The sequence below is a fragment of the Dromaius novaehollandiae genome, chromosome 3, assembly GCF_036370855.1.
Source record: "Dromaius novaehollandiae isolate bDroNov1 chromosome 3, bDroNov1.hap1, whole genome shotgun sequence".
NCBI lineage: Eukaryota > Metazoa > Chordata > Aves > Casuariiformes > Dromaiidae > Dromaius > Dromaius novaehollandiae.
This window is the reverse complement of record NC_088100.1, coordinates 8,460,198-8,483,058: the sequence shown is the minus strand read 5'-3', so window position 1 is coordinate 8,483,058 and position 22,861 is coordinate 8,460,198. Positions and strand designations below refer to the sequence as shown.

At 42.5% G+C, this 22,861-nt stretch overlaps 2 protein-coding genes across 2 annotated transcripts; both read right to left on the bottom strand.

The window, feature by feature from the left end:
• Positions 1 to 3,199: 3,199 nt before the first annotated feature.
• SF3B6 (splicing factor 3b subunit 6) lies at positions 3,200 to 8,699 on the bottom strand. Its single transcript, XM_064508334.1, has 4 exons — positions 8,539 to 8,699; positions 8,027 to 8,145; positions 5,325 to 5,463; positions 3,200 to 4,835 (listed from the first exon to the last, which is right to left on the bottom strand). The coding sequence occupies exons 1-4, from the start codon at positions 8,566 to 8,568 to the stop codon at positions 4,746 to 4,748; spliced, it is 378 nt and encodes a 125-aa protein (XP_064364404.1). The 5' UTR covers positions 8,569 to 8,699; the 3' UTR covers positions 3,200 to 4,745.
• A 460-nt stretch (positions 8,700 to 9,159) lies between these two features.
• Positions 9,160 to 22,696, bottom strand: TP53I3 (tumor protein p53 inducible protein 3). The gene is made up of 9 exons (XM_064508335.1): positions 22,558 to 22,696; positions 21,573 to 21,776; positions 19,889 to 20,026; positions 18,667 to 18,772; positions 13,799 to 13,941; positions 13,062 to 13,329; positions 11,568 to 11,780; positions 10,354 to 10,550; positions 9,160 to 9,536 (listed from the first exon to the last, which is right to left on the bottom strand). Exons 2-9 carry the CDS (start codon positions 21,687 to 21,689, stop codon positions 9,348 to 9,350), a joined length of 1,371 nt encoding a protein of 456 aa, XP_064364405.1. The 5' UTR covers positions 21,690 to 21,776; positions 22,558 to 22,696; the 3' UTR covers positions 9,160 to 9,347.
• Positions 22,697 to 22,861: the final 165 nt, after the last annotated feature.

Genomic DNA, 22,861 nt, shown 5'->3' with positions numbered 1-22,861 from the left:
TGTAAGAAAAATACAACCAGCATGAGGAGGCAGACTGCAAAGCTTCAAGCAGACAGTGGGATGATACCTCCTAGAGAGCAAATATAAAATGAGCACAGAAAATCCACACTGGCAATCTGATCACCAGTGACTGCAGATCTGGCTTCTTTCTCTAGATGTTCATCTTAGCCACAAAGCAGCATTTTAGCTTGTTAATATATAAATAATCCCATCTCTTACAAGGTATTATTCCCTAATTATGGGAATAAACCTTTTTTTGGCAGAAATCCATGGTTACTGTAGCAACTAGATCACACTTTATCTACGTTTCACTAATAGGTCTGTTACTTAGGATAGACTAATTTTGTGCTATTAAACAGGAAATTTCCTGTTAGCAAAGAGGAAGGTAGACCTCTCTGCTGCTCACAAGCTCTCCCAACTTATTTTCAAAGATCACAATCTCCTTTGCACTTCCCTGCCTCTGGGACTAGTCTGGATTTCAGCACAAGGTTACACATCACAGCCTGCATTGCCCCAGTTTCATGCGTGAGCTCCTGCAGGCTTTGTGGATCCACGTAACATAGCCGTATCACTCCTGTCAAACAGACTGATTTGGCACACTGTTCTAAAGCTTCTCCCATTAGGTCCCGCTTTAAGCTGGTTGCTCATTTAAAAAACAAAGGTTCTGGTTTGGGAGCTTTCCTGAACTCTGAAGTGAACGATGATGCAAGGAATTGATTTGGCTTACCTAGAACAGCCTTGTTTTCCTTGTACACCTTCATCATCTGTTGAGCCCATAGAGTCTCTGGAAAGCTTGTGCTGTGCCTATGGCCACAGCTACGGCATCGCTCTACCTCGAAGCTTTTGCTAGGGTCCCTATCAGTGGAAAACATCTTCCAGCTGGGCTCGGAGAGCTGATCATGCTCAGCCAGTCATTTCCTCCCTTTCTGAAGAGCTGCTGTGCACTTACCTTTCCTACCGCCCTCAGCAGTACAACACTGCCATTACCGAGTCTGCAGAGTTCCCATTACAGCTGGCTGATGAAGCTCTCCCACATCACCCTTCCTCCTCGGAGACCTCTGTTGGAAGCAGAGATTATTGTATTTTTCATGTCACTTTCATTAAAAAAAAGATCGGAAAGGAAAACTTAATTGTGCTTCGTGATGCTTAGGGAAATTAAGTCTTCAAGGAAATGTAATCTTCAGGTCTTTATTTGACTACAAATGTGTTAATTTATTTAATTGTATCATCTATCAACACAGTACATATAATTATTACCACCATATAATGGATTGGAAAATTTTTACTGTCATCGCCTGTGTAATCAGATATGCTCTTGTTACTAATTTCTAAACAGCAGAGATGGAAAAAATGACCTTCCAGGCTTAATTTCATGCCCTGCTTCCTGAAAAATTAAATGGAACATGAACACACACAAAAAAACCAGCACAGATGCAGAGTACAAGGCTGGTAACATCTGCCTTATGTGCTGCCCCTCTGCCATTCATATAGCTGAACTCATTTCCCTCTCCTTTGATATTACATTTCAAACAAAATCTTGAGCAGACCTCATCAAAATAATCCTCCGGGCATTCAATTTCCATTCCCTCTGTCTTGCAGGTACAAATTATTATTTCATTTTACATGCACGGGGACACTGAAAGCCCTGAACAGGCACTAGAAGAGGAAGTATGAAATGGAATATTTAATGAAAGGCAGCAGCTGAGCTCTCAGAGAAATCAAAAAGCTGCTGATCTTCAGGATTCATTGAAGGAATTTTTATTAATCTTATTACCCTAAAGAATTGCTTTTTATATATATTTTTCAAACAGCATGAAATCCTCATCAAAACAGATACTATAAAGAAAGCAATAGGCTTTCTGCTATTGACAGAAGGAACACGATATTTGCATATGATTTAAAACATTTTTAATAAGGCTGACAGAACGCGACTCAATTACCACTTCAGTATTTTATTATCAGTATTTACTATTCAGTATTTATTAGAAGCAGCAATCCAGCATGGTAGCAAGCACCTCCAGGTCCTATTAGAACTGGAGGCCTTCTGAATGCCCAGCACCTTGTGTGCACTAACCTAGTTATCCCAGCAAGAGTGTTCATGTATATGTGTGTGTATATTTTTTATACATATATATATATATATACACGCTTTTAAAAAGCTACAGATGTTCACACAGAAGCAATGCCACCTGCACGATTTAACTTGAACATTTTAAAAGTCAGATGGGTTTTGCCCAAGAACCTTAAGTTCGTATTAAACCCATGGCTGAAGCCTGATAACCAAGATGGCTTAGGAGGGAGTAGCTGTCACATGAGAATAATGACAGGGCATCAGACTGCAGGTCCTCTGTGTTTAACGCATGCCCGTTTGTGACAGTTGCACCTGATCGGGGAGGCCATAGATGGCCAGGCAAAGGAAAGCTGTCCAAAGGAGCAGCAGAGATTTACCTTTATACGGTTCAGAGAAGGGACCATGAGTCTTGCCACAGTCTCCCACATCCCGATTGCGTGACCCCCTTCCTCTCCCCCACATGCAGTCTTTTGTTGTGGTTCCAGACTGATTTTTCTATTTCTGACATACAGGATGGCTTAAGTCTTACTGTTGCAAAAAGTAGCCTGAATTCAAAGGGAACAACATAGATATGGAGGAGGCACAGAGCAAGGACAAGACACTTTACTGAACGTGCTAAGCGTAACGCTCGCTCTGCTGCAGTTGCGCACACAGCATCGCAGACGCTGGGCAGCCCTGACCCTCCAGGCTCCTCTCAGCTGGAACCAGGGTGCGGGGCAGGGGCAGCTCCCGAGGATCTTTTCTGCTGGAGGACTGGACGCTGATACCCTGAGCTGTGCTCCTGTTGAGGGGTGGGAAATGTAAGTCGAAAAGACTATAATTACCCAGAATTTGTTTATGTTAGGGTCCCTCTTCGGAGGCACCCAGCTCGAGCTGTAATTACAGCACGCGCGTGATTAAAATTATCTGATTTGTTTTGATTTGACTCTGAATTTTTCTGCGGGAACCTAGGGTCGAGCCCTGTTATGGTGGCCGACAGGCCTAATTTCCGTAACAGCTCCCCTCCCTCATCACAACACAAATGAACACGCATATACGTACAAACACCTGGGTGCACCCACAGCAGGGCAGGCTTTATGGTGACGGGTGCTTTACAAATTCTTACACAAATTACAAGCACTCAGATGATGAATGACTTTTTTCTTTTTAATGTTACACACAGAATTGGCAATGCATAAAGCAAGCCTTGATTAAAAAGCAGCTATGCGAACAAGCATATTTATTCTTTTACTAAACAAATACAAGAACAGCATGTCTGAAGTAATATTTTCCACAAAAATTTAAGAATAAGAATTGAAAGTACTCTGTTATGACAATATACCACACTAAAAAATTTTAAACCTAAATTACAACTCCTCAGGCAAAATATGCTTCCATCTGCTCAGGTCCTGCACTGGCTGGGAGTTGTGTGGACACAAGTTAAACATCAAATCCAAGGTAATAAAGCGTCCCCAGAGGCAGGGTACCTACCAACAATCACACAACTTCTGCTTGCTCCAGAGCAGAGGCAGAGCTTACTTTTGACTACACTAGTTAGGCATACTCAGTTTCACACCAGTGTTTATTCACCAGACATGACTGCTGATATTTTCAGAAAAGAGCCTAAGGTTTTAAGTCTGTTTCCCCTCCAGTAGATAGTACATCTAAAATCCATGTACATGAAATATATTAAAGTTCAAAAACATTGGGTAGAAAACAATCACCTTAAGGTATATAAAATTATGATTATCATTACTGCCTTGCTTTGGCTCAGGTGTTCTCTACATTAAATGACAGGAAGTGTATTCCTATTACTTCTATTAACTTCAGCACAAACCTGATACACATAATAAAAATCTCTTATGACATGAAATCAGGCCTGCAGCCATGCACTATTTGATCAAAATTATTTCGCTACAGCTATTCTGTCCTGATCACTGGGAACAAGACGCTTTCACTGAAGTCACCTAAGCAGTTATTTTAAAAGGCCATTCATTTCCTATAGCTTGCAAAAGAAACTTTGTTATAAACATGGATTCAGGTTCTGTTTGTTTCTAGCAAGAAGCAGCCTAACAAACAAGTAACAGAGTTAAGCTCCTTCGAACACTCCCAGAGGCAGAATGCCACAGTAACTTCTGTACAATACTACAGATGTGAGGAACTATCAAACCATACTTGTTTGTTAAAAAAAGAAAAAGAATAAAAAAGAAAAACCCCCACCACCCTGGGGCAGGGACACTTTTGTTTAGTTGCCATACCTCATTTTTAGTAAGTGGCAAGTGAAATTCACCTTTAGGTAGACAGTTCATGCAGAGCCCTTTGAACTAACTCTTTGTATTAACTGGCTGCTGTATTTAAAATCAGCACTGGAGAACGGTGATAACTTCAGTAGGCCGGAATCACTCAACGTACTTGGTCCCATTTTCTAAGATCCTGCTAGAAACACAACTGTGGTTATGCCACATTTACCAGTTCACCCTTACAATGTGCAGAAATCATGTCCATTTAAGGGGACTTATCTTAAAGCAGATTTTGTAATGTTCCTCATTTATTTATTTCCAATGTTAAGATGTAAACACTCAAGTCAGAGCATATCAACAAAACAAGAAAAGTTAGACTTGATTGAGAATCCCTATGTTTAGTTCAAGAACACAAGGGTAAGGCTTAAAATCAGTTTTTCCAGAGAAAGATGAGTTTATTTTGGTGGGTCTGTATTAATTCCGTATTTTTCCTTGAGAAGTTTAAGCTGTTCTTCTTTCTTCTTTGTATCCATCTTTTGGAATGCCTGTAATTAAGAATAAAAGACATGAGAAAAATAATCTCATTACATACTCTTTCCCAATAACTGCAAATGACTCATCACTATGAACTACATCACTATCACATACAAACAGTATTTAATTCTCAACCTTGGAGAATGCCATAGAACACTGGATATTATCAGTGCCGGGCAGAACATCAAGAACTTTGAGATTTTTTTACTATTAAACAAGATCTCATATCCTGTTGCAACTGTTAAGTTTTAAGGTCCCTGCTACCTCCTCTCCTCCTCAAAGCACACTCACCAGAAGCACATTTTTCATTTCCTCAGTCCAAATGTACTTTTTGCACACCAGTCAACCAACCAAAGGTGAAATCTCTAACCAGCCCCTTCCCCTACTAGTCTGGATTTATTTCTTAAAAAATATCCAAGCAACTGCCTTTTCAAACTGAAAGGAAACTTATTTATGTTAAACTAGGCTCACAGGTAACAAAAAAACCCAAGTGTGCTTACCCTGTTTGCATTATAGTACAAAACAACAAGGTATCTGTTGCACACGTTGAATCCTGACAGGTGATCACAAGCATTTTTGGCATCAAAGATGTCTTCATAGACAACATATGCTGTTCCTCTCGTTTCAGGAGTGTTCCCACTGCAGAGCAAGATCAGCTTTAATATTAAACAACACAAATACAAAACACCTCTATTAGTATTGATCTAATTTCTGTCACTGCTAAACTAATGCATCTTCACAAGAAACAGCTTTTAATTATTTTTTCCAGATATTGAAATACATCCCTGCTTTCCGCACTGATCTTCCTTTACGATTCAGAATCAAAAACTGTATCAAAACCTAACAGAGACATGTACTGTATTACACTAAGGAGAATTCATCTCTCCACAGTAAGTACTGGAAGCTGTTGCTGTTAGTGGCTGTCATATTTCTGGAAATACTTTAAGTTGTTTTAACAGTAATTAAGTGGGCCATCAGTTAACAGCTATTTAGACCAGAAGCATGTGCAACCCTAGGAAGGAATACCGTTTTTAGCACATCACAAGGTCAATTTAAGAGACTCAAACTAGCCACACTGGTGCAACACCACTTCGGAAGCACAACCATCGCCTACCAGGCCATCAATTCAACTTCCTTTGCCTGATGGGTATGAGACATCTCCAAGCACACAACGCTAACTACCCTGGAAAGCTTACATAGCTTACAAAATCCGAAAGACCTCAGCAAAAAGTTAGGATAGCTATAGTAAACTTGATTATCAGAAGAACACCTTTCTCAGATACTCTTTTTATAATCTATGTAGTGAGAACTCCTGAGGACAAACAACATAGCACATGGGCTGTCTATGAAAATCAGGATAGACTGAAAACTGAGCAAAGTAAAGGACCAAAGTCATTATGCAGGTAGTTCTGCACTACAGCTAGCCTGACAACAATGCTAGAATTTCTGCAAAATACACCACAAATCAGTGATTTTACCCGATTATCTGCCAGCAGTTCCCTTGAGAAAGCATATTCCAACAAATCTCACTGATGGACAGTTCCTCTGCTATTCATCTTAACTCTTGGTTGTTACTGTCTCACTGTTCCTGCCTATACTCTTTCAGAAACTTTAAATACTAGTCCTCCTTTGTCAATTTATGCCTACGAGTGAAGAATTCCACCTACCTAGCTAAGCAAATTCTTCTACCCCTTGTCCCTTCAGTCACTTCCCCAGTCACTTTTATTGCTCTTCACTATGTTAGCAAGATCTAACTAGCTATATGTTCTGATGCAGCATTCAACAGCATATTTCTATCTCTGTTCTACTTCTTTGTTTGCTGAAGGTAATTAAGACACACTGTTCTATACACTGAACAATTATTTTTAATTTTTACAGCTCTGACTGAAATAAGTATCTCTGTTTGGGATAATAAAGCTTGGTCTGTTTAACTGATTCCATATTTACATCCTGCAGAGTCAAAACAACTAAACTTTCTAGATTAATTACCTACTCTCACTCTCAGAGCAGAAGGAAATAGTGAGTGACATTAGCCACAAGGATGCATTCTGCTTTACGAACTTAATAAATAGCCTGGTCAAGAACGCACAATGCTGCAGTTAATTCTGTTAACAGTAGGATAAAAGCGGTACAAAAAGCTTACGAAACAGGGACTACATTTCCCTTCTACTTGTACATCTAAAGTCTGGCTCCCAATGTTTTCTTTTTCAGTAATACTTTTTAAGTATTAAAGATAAAGATACACATTGAATTTTGTGCCTTTTCTTCCTTTTCCAAATACTTTTCAGAGGAAATAAAGCTTTTGGTATCAATGTCAACAGTCCAACCAATCTTACTACAGTCCTCAATAGCTATTCCAAAATTCCAGCTTCAGTGAATTCTTTCTGCCTCAAAAAAAAAAAATAAATAAAAGCAAGGAACATCAGAGCTCAGAGCTTCAATATTTGAAGGAACTAAAGAGAAGAACCCCAGATTTGGTATAGGGTTGTATAACCTCAGTGCATTGGGGGGGGGGGGGGGGGGGGAGAAGAGCATTAATATTACAGTCAACTCTCCATTATCCACAGATTATACGGCTTGGGGACAAGCAGCATCTGGTGTACAGTATTATTTTGTGGGAGACAGCTTCACAAGCCATAATAACAGTTATTTATTTCTTAATTAGGTTATCATCTAGAACTTATTAAAATAGAAAATTGGCTGTATTCAACCTTTGCCTTTGCTTTGCAGGCTAAGATGTCACTTAAACAAGGGTCTCTTTTCATTACAAACTTGCTTAGTGCCTATTATAAAAGATTCCTGGTTCATCCTACAGTTCCTATGAAAGTAATAATGATATCTGCAAGTAGAAGACAAATTTGCACAGTATTAAAATAAAAGGATCTTTTACTTGGACAACAGAAGGAAGAAATGGTGGTCTTTGAAATTACATGACCTCAGTTTCTCCGAGAGAAAGAAAAACCTTTCTATTTTTATCCACTTACCTGCATTTACATCAAATTTAAGCTTTTTCACTTGTTTACTGGCAATATTGTTTTCTAATGACATTTGCACATACGGGAAAATCAACACATGCAACTTTGAGACACAGGGCTACTGCTATAGTGCAATAGTAACCTGCTATAACAGGAATACTGAGATACAACAAATACTCTAAAACGCATGTAAATCTTAAGTTTGCAGAGAAAACTAAAGTACTTACACTCTGATTTGTCGGATGGGCCCGTATTTCCCAAAAATGTCATACATTTCCTCTGCTGTGATTTTGTAGGGCAAGTTCCTGATATACAGGATACGATTAACTTCTGGAGGCAGCCGAATCTGAGGCAGGAACAACAGACATCTCGTTAGACTTACAGGGGCCGCATCAAGCCTTAAATGCGGCACTTCATGGACGAAGCCTTGCGGCTAACGGCACGGGGAGAGCCTGCGCGCGACGGGGCTCCCTTCCTGCCCTCCACAGCTGTAAACTCGGCGTGTTTAGCCAAACGCTTCGGGCACGAGCGGCAGCGGGGGCGCTGGGCCTTGCGCTAACGCTCACCAGAAGCTCGGCAGCGACCGACGCCGCAGAGAAACCGGGGCGATCGCCCCAACCCGCGAGGATCGGGGACCCGCCAGCCGCGGGGCCGGGCGCCGCGGCCCTCAGGGGGGCGGGGGGCGCGGACGCGCGGGGGCGGCCGCTCGCGGGGGCAGGGGCAGCGGCGGGGCACTCACGTTAGCGCGTTTCGCCGCTTGCATCGCCATGGCGGCGGCGGGCGGGGGCCGGGGCCTGCGGAGAGACGCGGGACGATGGCGGCGCCGCTGCAACGCTCCCTTCGCCTCGGCGGCGACCTGGATGTGATCCCAGCCTGCCCCGCGGCGGCGCGCGAGAAATGACGTTGCGCGCGGCCATAGGGCGCCGCCGCCACGGGGGAGGAGACACATGACCCGCGCGCCATACGTAACCGCGCGCCCGACGCTTGCCCCGCCCCCTCAGGCCCCCTTGACACCTCTTGCCCCGCCTCCCGCTTGACACCTCCCCGGCTTGCCCCGCCTCCCGCGTGACGCCACACCACCGTGCCCCGCCCCCGCGTAACGCTCCCTCCCGTCGTCCCGCCCCCGATGACGGCATCGCCCTCTCGCCCCCCCCCAGGCATCGCCCCGCCCCCGCGCAGGGCCCCGCCCGCGCTCCGTAGCCTGTGGCAGGAGCCCTACCATGAGGAAGGACCCTATGAGAAACCCTTGGGGGAAAAACCACCACAAATGAACCCGCCGCTCAGGCTAGGAATGGGTGGGCGGCACTTCAGTCTCGCTCACTTCAGTTCTACTCACGCGTTTAAGACACGATGCCAAAGCTTCACCTTGTGTATCTTTATTAGATGTGCCAATACTTAATACTGCCAGACTTAATGGCTTATTCCTCGTTTCTATGCTCCCTCCGCAAGGAATCACTCCAAACCTGGGAGCAGAAATTGCAGCTGCCCTATTTCTGAAACATCCGTAGCAAATCTGTTTATGGAACAACTACAGCATCAGGCCTTTCTTTAAGATGAAAGAGGCATTTTGATGACAATTTTGCCAATATTCTTGTTTTCTTCCATGAACCTGTGTGCCTCCGCGATCTTGTGCAGAGGGTAAACACTGTCCACAAGCGGCTGGAGATGAGGGCAGGTCCCTCCAGAGAAGTACGGCAGCACGCTCTCCGTGAAGGCTTTCACCAGCTGCTCCTTATACTGAAGAAAAATCAGAGCATTTTGAAGATTAGTCCCAATCATTTCACTCACTGGGATTTCATTCATGCACTGCAGAGCACACGAAATGAGCACAATTCTCAGAGAAACTCTAACTTTCTGACATTATCAGAGGGAGACAGACATACAAACATCTGCAAGGTGTAAATTACAAAGGAGGAGAAAACTTTTACATGAATTATGTTGCCAGGGGATGAAATTCTCTTCTAGGACAAGTGGTATAAACTCAGGCTAGAATCATTTAAAACTCAAATTGATAAAGCTCTTGAGACTATTATGGATTAGATCATGAGCAGAATCCATCCTGGGGCACTACACAGCTGTCTTTTTGGGTAATATCTGAGAATTTTCCAAATAAAGTCATTTTCATTGATAATTTCTGGGCATCTAAATGGACTTGATCTCTATTCTGAAAAATGTGGCTCCAGATCATTTAATAGGGGTTCGGCCCCTCCCTTGCCCCAATTTCAAGTTGTCTGATCTTTTACATTTTGCTTCTTTTAGGACTAATCTTTCAAGCACAGTACTTAAGTAAATATATGTAATTCTTGGTATTATTCCTCTGATTTTAGTACTTATAAATGGGAAGCATTTGATGCAAGCAGAAAAAAGGAAAATATAACTTAATTTTGCAGTGTTTTCCAAGGTAGGTAACAACAGCTCAAGGTGTTGCTTTTTCTGATGATAATACTTTAGATTCTACTTTAGCACAGATATCAGAAGACAGCTCTCAAAACAATCACAGATTTTAAGATCCATCTGTTATATACTGTATACACTGTTGATAGTCATTACTTGCCTCTTTTTCTCGCGATCTTAGTAGACTTGTATGGATGCTCCCTCTTTTGGAAAGCAACCTTGCAAACAAATCTCCATGTACTTCACCTCCACTCAGTAGTCCATATATAATCCATCGGCCACCAGTACTCAGACAGCTGAGATTCTTCTCCCAGTATGAGCCACCAACACAATCTAAAATAATATCTACTCCAGAACCTCAAGCAGAAATAGAGAAGAGTTTAGAAAACGTAGTCTGAATGCATTAACTGTAGGATAACTTCAGACAACAATAAACCTTGTTCTCTATAGGTACTGAGTCAATCCTGCTATTCTTATTTAAATCATTCTAGTGAAATTAGGATTTGGAACAATGATTTGTAAAGAATTTTAGAGTCAGGCACAAAAAAAGAATGATATATATATACAGATGCAGAGCCCCATTATAAACTATGTCCCAAATGCTTAGAGAAAGCTCATTTTTTCTAACAGTAAGAAAACTTAAGCTTTTATGCCTGTATTCTAACACTCACAAAGACAAGTGCTAGGAGTTGTTTCCACAATTCAATTTGTGGAAGCAAAAAGAATATAAGCACACTTTTTACACCCAGAATGAACACAAAGCCAAAGGGAGTCCATGCAGAAAAAGAAAAAAAGCCCAAATAAACTAATGAAAGATACATTCTTGGCCTGAACAGGACATTAGGCTGTGCTAATACAGTCATTACTAACTGCTCCTTCACTAACTAAAGTGAAACCTCCCTCCATGCTAAATCCATGCCTGTACAGAAATGCTATTCTGACTTTGAGTCTGTTTTTGCAAGTGCAACTAGAGCTCTGTTGAGATCAATACTTTCCAAGATGAAATATAGTGTACAGTACTTAAAGTAAGGTTAGAATAGGAAGTGAAGAATGTCACATTGAACCGAGATGAGGTAGGATTTAGTAAACCAATGTGGAATTTGGCCAGGAGCTTGTCATTCCTGGGAAAAAAAAAGAAGGCATAAGACTTTTAGCATTCTCTTCTCAGTGTGTTTTGTATAGCAGATTCAATATGAGGGATTCCCAACCCTGTCCAGCACCAGAGGGAGCACAAAAAATTTGCAGCCAGTCATGTGCCTCTGCAAAATCGGTCTCTTTGAAAACATGATGGAAACTTCTGGTTGAAATTCAATTGTTGCTTTAGGAGGTATAGACTGTTCCTCAACATTATATCTTTCACTTAGAGGATCTTACCTTGGGTGAATGCCAAGACCTTTTCACTAAAATCTTCTGTCTTGTAGTTGAACCCTGCAGCTGCTCCAAGGTTTGCTGTTGCTTTGAGTTTCTCTTGAGTTCCTGCTGTTACAATGGGAATAGCTTTGGCCAGTCTTACCAGCTGAATGGCTGCTATACCAACTCCACTAGCGCCAGCATGGATCAACACTGTCTCACCCTCCTGTATTTTACCTGAGGGAGGGCATAAGGGAACTGATTACCATTTGGCATCGCCTTTGGATTAAAACATGATCAAGGGAGACAAAACTGAATAGCAAGCTGAAAGAGACGTCCTTAACCAGTAGGTTTTGACCAGTATGACATTTTTATATCCTTAATAAAAGAAACTACTCCAGAACTAATACAACTAGCACTGTACAGCCAGAACTTCATTTTGCTGACTTCATTGGAATGGCTTCACTCAGCCCTCTCCAGTTCTGGGCATCCATGCCAAAGCAGCTTAGGCAAGTGCAGTCAGCCTTTTTATATTGGGACTGCCAACTGTTATCAACAGAAAATACACTCACTTAATACTGAGAAATCAGGCACTCAGCAGCTGAGGAATGACACAAGTGCTGGGTAACTTTAAGGACCAATTCTACCTATTGTTTTGCCATCTACCAGTTGTGCCAACATATTTGTTTGTGTCCTACTGAGTACTGCTCGAAGCAGGACACCTAACAGTCCTTGAGACATGGTCCTAATTGACTACAGACCTCCAAGAAACAACAGTGCAAGCTTCACAGTGCTCCTCAGCTGGTGTATTTCTGTCCTGAAATTGAGCCTGCATTCAGGATAGTGAGAAAAGTTACTTCTTTGTACTCCTGTTTTCTAGTGAAGCTTTCAAGTACTACTGCTGAAGAGCGTAGAAAAGGATATTTGTCAACTGAGGAAAACCCTGGAAAGCACTACTGTTAGCATCTCTGTAGCATATTTTAAAAATGAAGAGTGTAAGCTTATGTCTGTTTTAAATCAACTAAGAGGGAATTTTACCTACAACTAATTTTTTTCTGAACCAAGGTAGAAGAAGATGTTGTCTAATATAATTCCACAGGCAATACAGGACATAGTCTTACAAGTCTTAGTGAGCAAGTTCATGATATGGTCATCCTTGCAGTGAAGTCAAATCTTTTGGCATAGGATTTTTCAGTAGTTTGGAGAACATATATGTTATTTCAGGGTTTAGGCTTAGTGGAAATTGTGATTCAAGCCAAGAAACATAGATGCAAAGAAAAGTCAACCACCTTCCATATTCTTCCTTGTAAATACACAATCTTTGACCAGTGTTTCAGAATTTGGGTCTGGCATACGTAATTCTGACCAGATAGGTAAAAAGACTTTATGAATCAAGCAACAGAAAAAAGATTCTTCAAAAGCAAACAACATTCAAAGGGAGGCAAAAAACAGAGTATTTAATAAAAGAAATGAAGACCAGCTGTTTTGATGGGATGGATTTGCAAATGCATCTCTCACCTACAAAATGCAGCAACTGAAAGGCTGTTAGCCAGGCTTCGGGAATGGCTGCAGCCTGAATAAAAGTCATATCATTTGGACTGGACATCAGGTAGCCTTCGGGTACTGCAACATACTCCGCCTGGCCACCTCCGGAGAGCAGAGCCATTACCGCATCACCAATCTTCCACCGGCCCTCGCAACCAGGTCCAAACCCAGCCACAATCCCAGCTGCTTCTAAGCCTAAAATCTCACTTGCTCCTTTTGGGGGAGGGTACTTCCCTCTCCTCTAAAACAAAATGAAACAAAACAAGAAAGAGGGAGATGTTATGGTCTCTGGTTGCAGAGCATGCCTTTCAGCTCAAATTAGAGCAGCTCAGACAAGAGTTTGACAGAATGTGATTTTTCCACGTTGGACTTCAGCCAAGGGAACATTTCTGTGTTCATCTCTAATGCCCGAGGAATGGTCTAAGCATCCAGACAGACTGGGGCTCCAGTTTTACATCTCTTCTCAAAAGACAGCTGCCTTTCCATGCCACCCAGAAGCGCCATGGTCCCAGCATCACAGTGACCCAGACAGAAACATTTATCTACTGATTCAACACACATCTCTTTCAGCCCTATGAGCATTTCCTTGGAAGTCTCCCATCCAAATGCTCACCAGGCCTCTTTTAACTTTTCAGGTTTGTCAAGACTTTAGGTGGGGACTTACAAATTTGAGGTAGTTTTCAGGTGCATAAATCCACTTAATGTGATACCTGGAGTAAATCAGCCCTATTCAGAGCACTGGCAGAGACCTTCACAAGCACTTCTCCTTCTCCTGGATGTGGTTTCATCACTTCTTTCACATAGAGATTCTCTGGGCCTCCTGGACAATCAAAATGCACTGCCAACATTTTCTCTAAAAAAAAAAAAACCAAAGCATGAAGGCAGACATGCTTACATGTTCCTGGGCAGTCTCTGTTCAGCATTAAGATACAGTGATCTGCAACCACCACAATGCCTCAGTACCTCTGAAGGACAGAGGGCTCCACAGACGCCACTTGCAGACAGGTAGTACAAACTGAAGGTAAAAGGGAAAGCTGAGGAGTTACAATGCAATGAAATGCATTAAAATTGGGCCACCACATATTGTTGCAAAAGCCATTTGGTAAACCAAGAAAATCACATTGCATCAAGTCATAGGCCCTAACCCTGCACAGAGCTGGGTGAGCGTGGCCCCAACACTGCCCGCCCACCCACATTAACTGTAAAAGGTAGCACACAAATGCAAAAAAACACCTTTGCTTGGGGCTTACTGCAAAGTTAGTGCTCAAAAGATCTTACAAACCCTTAAAACAGTAGCTGCAAACAGGATTTTAAAATCCCTAGCAGAAAGATCCTTTGTTTGACACACTTAAAATCATGCAGGTGTTGCTTTATGATTCAGCCCTTGGATGGCAACTTGGGGATATGCCCGGGGACACCAGTGAGTTAGCGTGAATGAAAGATAACAAATGGTGGGAAAATTTCCTATTTATTTTCCATGCCTCAGCAGGAGATTCCTGTCCACCTGACCTGCTGCAGTAAGTGGTGCCACGGTCGCAGGAAACTTTCGCAGAACTCCTCAGAAACAGCGTTTCTGGGTTCCTCCTTTGTGGCACCAAGAACTTGTTAAGATGTGCTGAATTGTCAAGTGTTTGTCCGCCTGCCAAAATCACATCCGGAGGAGTCGTGCCTCCGTCCGCACGGGTGCTGGGTGGAAGGGGAAGAGAAGAAGGGAATGAAGGGAACATCTGTGTTATGTTCCATACTGAATACAATATAGACCCCCTGTCCACGCATGAGTGCCACACTCTGGCCAAGTAAACAAATTGTGTGATATACCCTAATTCCCTCTGTAAAATTACTTGGATTATGATACCTGCATGAGAAAAGTGCATGCTTAAATGTTTGGTGTAAGACCACGTATGCAGACCAACCAACCCCTTGAAACCTTGGGAATGTCAATCCCCCCACAGGGTGGTGCTGTATGGCTATTTCATGGTGAATAAACAATTGCCACCAATTATTAATGTAAGATTTAACGCAAAGAAAGGCTTTTCTTTCTGACAACTGTTTATTTGTTGTTTTCAGCTACTTTAATCTAATCCCGCCAAATTTGCCTGTGTGAGCACAGAAACTGAATGGGAAGCAAGCTCTGCTGCGACAAGAGCCCACCAGATACCATCTCGTAATACATGCTTCTATTCTCTTTACTTTTCCAAACTGAATGAGTTAAAAATCAGATGCAAAATTAGGGCTTTTTGGAGTGTTATATCTACCCCAGAGTCCCTTTGCCAACACAGTCCACAAACCCACATTTTTTATAAATGCTCTTCTTTGTTGCTAGAGGCAGACCCACAAAAGTGTAAGAAAAATTAGGATAGTGAAGATACCAATACCTACATTGCCTTCAAATGCACAGAAGAGATGGACAAGTAAAAACAGAAAATCTTGCTCATTCCTATTTTCGCTTCACCCCCTAAATTCCAGAGACAGACAGCGATAGGAAAACTATTTGAAAATAGTGATTTTAAAGTCAGCCCATTTCAAAAACCAAATTTCCCCTAAGTGCAACTATTTCAAATCATCAGATTTGTTACTAGTGGCCCGAAACAACAATTTAAAGCAGATATTTGGGTCTTGGTTACTATATATGGCTCACCTTTTTACTGGAAAGAAGAGAATACTTTCTCCACAGTGGGATGAACCCCCAACCTGTCCTTGGGAACGGAGTTTGATCCCATTTCCTCCTCTTCAAGCTCAGCCCCCAGAATCAGCTATTCCCAAGCAAGTCAAGGGGGTGGAAAGAAGGAAGCTGTGCTTTATGTTGGAGGGAAAACCACAAACGAAGTCAGAAATATTGGTTCCTTTCACCATTACTTCTTCCTACAGACTTATTTATTCCACTGATCGAGGCAGAAATCTCCTTTTCCCTTTGATGATGAGGTAGAGGTCTAACGCTCCCCCCGTGGGAAACAGGGAAGTTTGGTCTGATGCTTTTACTGAGCTATTTGCTGTCTGTCTATGCAATGAGTGTGTATTTGTATGTTCCTAAGCAGAATATTTAATTGCTGTTTTGATTTCTGAACTCTGAATAGTGCAGACGACTGGTTTTACTTAAATTGCATTAAGGGCATGTGAGCCGTCACTAGTGCTTATGCTGTATATCCCGTCCCGGAAGTTTATTAGGCACTCCTTCCCGCAAAAGCACAACACTTACAGTTAACTCTTTTGTGTCCCTCAGCCCATTGCACTTCTACCCGATGTTTCAGCTGCCTGATCTCACCTCTTTGTTGAGCTTTGCCGTTTCCCACAGTGGGAGAAGGATCAGATTATTCCTTTCTCCGTATCCTAGTTGCCAGCTCTTGAGTATTTGAGAGTTGTCAGGGAATAAAAATGACACTTCAGAGTATTTAAGAGATTATAAATATGTTTGTTCCTGTGTGATCTTCTCCAGTGGATTTTTTTTCCTCTTGATTTTGAGATTTTTGGATTCAGGCTTTTAAACTTTTCTTTGAAACCAAACTCATTTTAACACAAATGAGCTAAAAATTCTTTTGGTCTCACAGGACTCCAGGAGCTAGCACCTCACTTGTTTCTGCAGATGAAAAGATCATGGGGCCTGGTCTTCTCAAGCCTGCTCTTCACCTGGTGGTATAGCCAGAGCCTCAGTTATTCTCCTCAGAGGAATGGGTTCACTCCCACGTGGATTCTTTGTGGTTCAACAATTTGAAGAGTCTCATTAAAGCCTGGTAATAACATTGTCCCTCTTCCTCAGAAGAGGGAAGAAGGAAGAGAGAACTCCATAATCCACTACAGTTTTAAAACTTTGTATAGCACTCGATGACAATGCAGATTGCTATGTTAAAATAAAGTGTTTTATTTGTAACATTCAAAGGTACACAGAGCAATCTGAAAATTTCTTAGTACAACCATTTCCTTAGTCCCCTGAGGATTTGTGAGGCTGTGCATAGCTGAGAGAAATGCTATGAGAGAACTGTCTCTGCTTAAGCAAAGCATCTTTAACCAAATGTCGTGAGGACATCGATCTCAATTCTATTAAGAAATTTACTTTTAGGTGAGTTCTCTTATAAGCAGTGTACCTTCAAGTGCTATTGAAAAAACAGAAAAATAACCTTAACTCCCAAGAAAAGCCAGTAGGATTTTGGCTGAAACTCCCTCACTAGAGGCTTTGCTCAGCAGTTGGGATGTTGTAAAACAGCAGACAGTTTCTTGCTTCAATTTGATAATATTTCAAACTTCTGTACTTGATTTCCCAGCGCAAGTCCTTATGAGCTTGATGAAGTTCAAGTATTCTATTGATTCAGCTACCCTTCTCTCTGAAGTAGTCTGCTACAAAAACATAAAAAAAAAGATCAACGATGATAGAAATTAAACATTTTTGCTGTTAATGGAGATGCATTTTTCAAGTTCAAATCCACTGCAGACCATCTCGTAATTGAATGGACAGCAGCATTTCTAGCTGTTGTAATGTAATGTAATGTAATGTAATTTCTAACATTAAAAAATATTTCTAACATTATGTCATTTCTAACATTAAAAATATTAGTACCTATATTCATGAGGTCTTATCTATTCTACAGAATAAACACTAAGCACTTTAAGCATAAATCATTTGCAGAAATCTCACACAGTATGCAAAGAAAAGTCAATGCCATTTTGTTTTCTCTGCACAAAGAAATCATCCAGAACAGCAAGAATAAACTCCAAAAAATACACATTATCTAAACCTTTGAAAATCTGATCCTGAAAACAGACTTTAGACTTTACTCAGGAACACCAGCCCACTACTGACAATATGACTATTTGCAAGACCAAATGACTTGTGTGCCAGCTGTTACAGGATTTTGCAACTGTTGGCATTTTTTGCAGCCTCCCAACTTTACGCTTTCTCCCTTCCTCTCATGGCAGCAAAGAAGCTAGTCTGAATTGGGATATGGCTCCCCAGTCAGCTAGACTGACCTGGGGCTAAATAACACAATGGCACCTTTTGGATATGCTCCAGCTCCATCTGTAGCAGATCCAATAGATCCAGTCTGAAATCAACTTAAAATATAAGGCCCCACTTTTAGATTTAGTAATACTCTTTAACACTGGCCTAGGTGGAAACAAGCCCTAGAGAGAGAAAGTTTGAAACCCTGAGAGAGCTCCTGTGTCTTTGAAGAAGCAGACTGTGAATAAGTGTATCAAAGCTGATGGTCTGAGACAGCGTCCTTAACACACTGGGTTAATTATATTAGCATCAATTACAGTGGGTCAAGGCAGTGTGAGTGGGAGGTCCCATTTTGGCTGAGAGCAGCTAACAGAAAACTTGTTCCAGGGAATGTGCCAGAAAGGCCAAGGAAAGAGAGTTCTGCAATGTGTTAATACCTGCAGAGGCTTTGGAGCATATGTATGTAGCCCACTGGGACATGACCTCAGGAGAAGGTTTAGCCATGTAGCAATGATCTATATCTTTATGCAATTTCACAGATTTCCAGGATTTTGTAATTTGTCAGATTAATGTCTGAAGCTGTCTGCAGGGGCAGAGCTAATCCATGAGCTGCTGGCATGCAGACACTGACACATGTATTTCTTTTACCTAGTTTCTCCACAGCTTCAACACACACGCTGGGATACATGCCCGCTCTGTAAGTAGCAACCAGGATGAAAGTGTATGTCTTCACAACTATCAAGCCTCCATCTGGCTAGATAATGAAGAAAATTAGTGTAAAATTACAAGGTTCAAAAATACATATACATATACATACATACTGCTTTACAATTTGGGCTAATTACAGGCATTTTCTTGGTCAAGATACTTGTTTTTTTGCAGAAAGGCAGATACTCTCTGAAAGCCTAACCCAAAATGCAGACAAACATTGACAGTGCATGTTTTGAAGACTACTGACTATTAAATCAAGTCAATCAAATGCTTTATTATATTGCATAATCTCATTTGTATTGATTTTGAAGAAGTTTTATCTTAGTGCCCAATGTCATACACAAAAGCATGGTTAAATGCAAATAAAAGAATTCTGTTATTTACATGAAAGCATCCTCAGTGTTTTATGAACCTTACCTGCCAAACTCACAAAAAAGTGGTATTTTTTCCCCAGATTAGGGAGATTCACAGGAGGATGTGAGAAGCACTACAGCTGGTGTGAGGGATGCACATGGACATGTAAGAGTGTATGGTTCACATATGTACACAGACCTGCAGGAATCACTTCATGCCAGAGAAGCACTTACTGTAACGTTTTAGAAGAGGAACATTTAATCAAAACCAGAATTGACTGAAAATTTATAGTGGCATAATGTAGATCTAGATGGAAAAACTGGGATCTATACTTCTAGCTTTTAATTCAAATACTGAACGATAGGTGGTAAGTGGTCCACTGAAATCTGGCCACTGATGTCACCACAAACTTGCACCTTCTGAGCATTTAATTCTGGTTTTGCACACAGCTGTAAAAGGGAGAACTCATACTAAGAAGCTTTAATGTTTTGCTTACTCTGAAGGCACATGATTGTACCAGGAAAAGTGTGGGTAAAACATTCTTCTCTGGCTTAAAAAAAAGTAATTTGATTAACTTGAATTGAATTGAGTTACCCATTTCCTTTGTATTATACAGCTGAAAATTTTTGTATTCTGCACTGATTTCATTCCAAACCTACTGGGAAGGTAGTATCGGCAGAAAGAAAGAAACAGTTGAAGGATTTCTGCTTGTGTTGAGATATTCACATAACCAGGCAATGAGGAAGAAAGTAGGAATTCTTGGCAAACACGTTTCTCAGGACTGCAGTAGCTCTTGGCAACGTACATTGTGAAGATAGATGGAATGCTCATCTGCTCGGACGCATTTGTAGTACTTCTCCTTGAAGTAGAGCCCTTCCCTCCTCACTTGCACTAAGTTCTTGTAGAAAGCACAGATAAGGTTTAAAGCATTCTCTTCGGGCACCTGTGTTTATACAATACAGTGTTATGGACCAACAATATACATCCTTGCAATCACAAGCACATTTCCACCCTTCCACTTTCTTTGATAGTTAACTTAACTGTGATTATAATGATTAACTACGATTAACTATAATTGTGATATCTTAAAGTAAAGGAAAAAAAATCTGCCTGGCTTTGAAACTAGACTTCTAGTCTCTGTATAGTGAGATATACTGTACAGTGTACACCATATTTTCAGGGTCCCAGCTGAAACACTCTGCTTAGGCTGTGATTACTGTCTAATACTCCCATTAGTCAGTGACGTTTCTCTGAGTAAGCAATACACCCAGTGGTGACCGGACCCTTCAGTTTAAGGGTATTATAGTACAGGACTCTGCCTTCCCCTGGGCCTGTGCAGAGCCACAAGGATGCCAATTTCAAATACTCTTCATCTTTAATTAGGGAAGTGTAACTTCTAGCAATTCCCGGAGGGTAAATCCTCATATCTCAGCAGAGCAGTGTACACAGGCACCAGGACCCCATTTCAAGCTGAGTCAGACTGTCACAAATCCATTCATGTCAATGAGCTCTTGGGCTCGGCTTACGTGTAACCGAGTCAATGAATGGCAGATTTATATACAGCTGGTTGGGTGAGATGATCCAATGATCCCTTCTGGCCTGCAATTCTTTCAAGTCAATGGAGCTTGTGACAATTTACACCAGCGGAGGACTTTGTTCTAGGCCTCAGCATGTAACCTGTCTTACTGAACGGCCAACAGGCTGGAATGTCTAAAAGCTGTGTTATACATTAAAGATCATTTACATATTAAAGACTATTGCTTTATTGGTTAGTGGACTGATGACAATTTCCTCTGTTGAGGTTCTACCCCCAGGGACGGGAATACCTTAACAAATGCTGCATCCTCTCAACACATTCTTCAGAGTATCCCAAGGGCAGCCATAGGTACCCCTGTAAAAACTGCATGGGAATGCCTGAAAGCTGGTGCCATAGGGATTAGGAAAGGAAGCGGTATCTTCCAGCGACATAGAGATGACTCTCTGGTATGGGGGGCAGTGAAAACAGACAGACTACATCTATACCAGAAAATGCAAAGTGCCAGGGAACAGTTTGTTATAACAGTCCCAGGTACAGTTTTTGCCTGGGCTGGCAAGTGCTTTTCCAAACAACTTCCGAGCACAGTTCGGGAATTAGAGCGGACCAGGACCATTCCCCATAGGCAGCTTGGTACAGCCATTTTGTCTTGAGGATATAGTACGGACACAAGCCATTCCTAAAGAGCAGCTCTCAGCGCCAGAGAACAGCCTAGGTACAACTCATTTACCAACACAGACGGAATCACTGAGCCCAAACTGATCAAAAATGACTCCTTGAATGTTCCAGTTAAATGGCATCTTTCTTCCAAGGATCAAAGACACGAACTTAGCGACCAGCACAGCAAGTCAGCCTCTGGTCACAGCAGCGAGACTGCACCCGCTGAGCTCCCAGGCCGCAAGACCCAAGCGCATTTTGCAGAGCGCAGCACTCCCTGCCCGTGCGGCCCTCTTACATTAAAGCCAAAGGTTGACGCACAGACTTTTCTTTCATCTATGTTGATGAGGGCGGCGTTTTCCACGTGCTTCGTTCTGACAAGGCAGTCGTTGAGCAAAGCCTGCAGCTCGTTCATTTTCCTTCCGTTTTGTCCCCCTTCCGTTTTCTACCGGGAACCAGATCTTCCTCCACATGAAATTTAGGAGTGTCAGCGGAAGTAATGCTAGGATAAGTAAAAGAACGATATAAAAATCCCGAAAAACAAGGGAGCAGCAGGAAAATGGCCGCCTTCATCAGGCAGGCTATAAAAGTCCAGCTGCATTTTTAGAGTGTAAGCATTTCTCGGCTCTTTTTTTTCCGCTGGTATTTAATTTTCCTCTCAGTAAGGAAACAGCCCTCAGTAAAAATACCAAGAAAAAAGGAAAAAACTTGCTATAACCAGCAAACCAAAGCAGAAAAGTCAGGAAGTCACTACTGTGTAATAAAGTAGCCAATCTTACAGAATTTCATGAACAATGCTAACTCTGGATAAACCTCGCATCTTTACTGCTACTTAATCTAAAGGTTTATATATATATATATATATATGTATGTATGAGGAAAAAGTAAATTAATACTGCAGCTAAATAAAGCTGTCAAGCTTCCACTGGGGTAGTGCGGTGAATGGACTGTCACAGAGGCATCAGACTAGATCATTATTTAACACTAACCCCTGGCTGACGAGGATTTAATTGAATAACTGAATTAAAACCCCCGAGCGAGGCCGCCTCCCGGCGCCGGCACCCAGCGCTCTGCCATGGCGACCCCACCGGGCCGCCCCGACTGCGCCTGCGCGCCACCACCGGCACTGCGCCTCCCAGCATGCAGCGCGCGCCGTCCGAACTACGACTCCCAGCAGGCCTCACTCCGCGGCGGCGTGCGCCTGGGCGAAGCAGGGAGTTGTAGTCTCCCAGCCTCCTTCGCGAGACTGGGGGAAGGCGACCTTCCCCGCTCCCGCGCCTCACCTGGCCGCGCGGCGCGGCGACGCTCCCGGCCTCGAGGGCGGGCGGCCGTCGCTTCTGACTGGCTCACTCGCCGAGGCGCTCCCTTTCTGATTGGTTGGATCCGGGAGAGCCCGGCGCGGGCGGCCGCGTTCGAGTCGCCATGGCAGCGAGCGACGCTTGCCCGCCGACTGCGGAGGGATCCCGGCCGCCGCCCCGGGCCTCGCCCCCCTCTCTGCCCGGGTTGGCAGCCAGGCGATGCTCGCCCTGGAGACGGGGAGCCGACTCGCTCTCCCCATGGGCGGCCCTTCCTCTTCCCCCTCCCCGC

Coding starts and splice junctions, on each gene's coding strand:
- SF3B6 (XM_064508334.1), bottom strand. CDS start 8,568: ATGGCGATGCAAGCGGCGAAACGCGCTAAC. Junction 8,146..8,538: donor AAGCGGCGAAACGCGCTAAC/GTGAGTGCCCCG, acceptor TTCCTGCCTCAG/ATTCGGCTGCCTCCAGAAGT. Junction 4,836..5,324: donor TGTACTATAATGCAAACAGG/GTAAGCACACTT, acceptor TCTTAATTACAG/GCATTCCAAAAGATGGATAC.
- TP53I3 (XM_064508335.1), bottom strand. CDS start 21,689: ATGAACGAGCTGCAGGCTTTGCTCAACGACTGCCTTGTCAGAACGAAG. Junction 13,942..18,666: donor TGAAGCTGTGGAGAAACTAG/GTAAAAGAAATA, acceptor TTTTTTTTTTAG/AGAAAATGTTGGCAGTGCAT. Junction 11,781..13,061: donor TCAGTTGCTGCATTTTGTAG/GTGAGAGATGCA, acceptor GCCCTCCCTCAG/GTAAAATACAGGAGGGTGAG.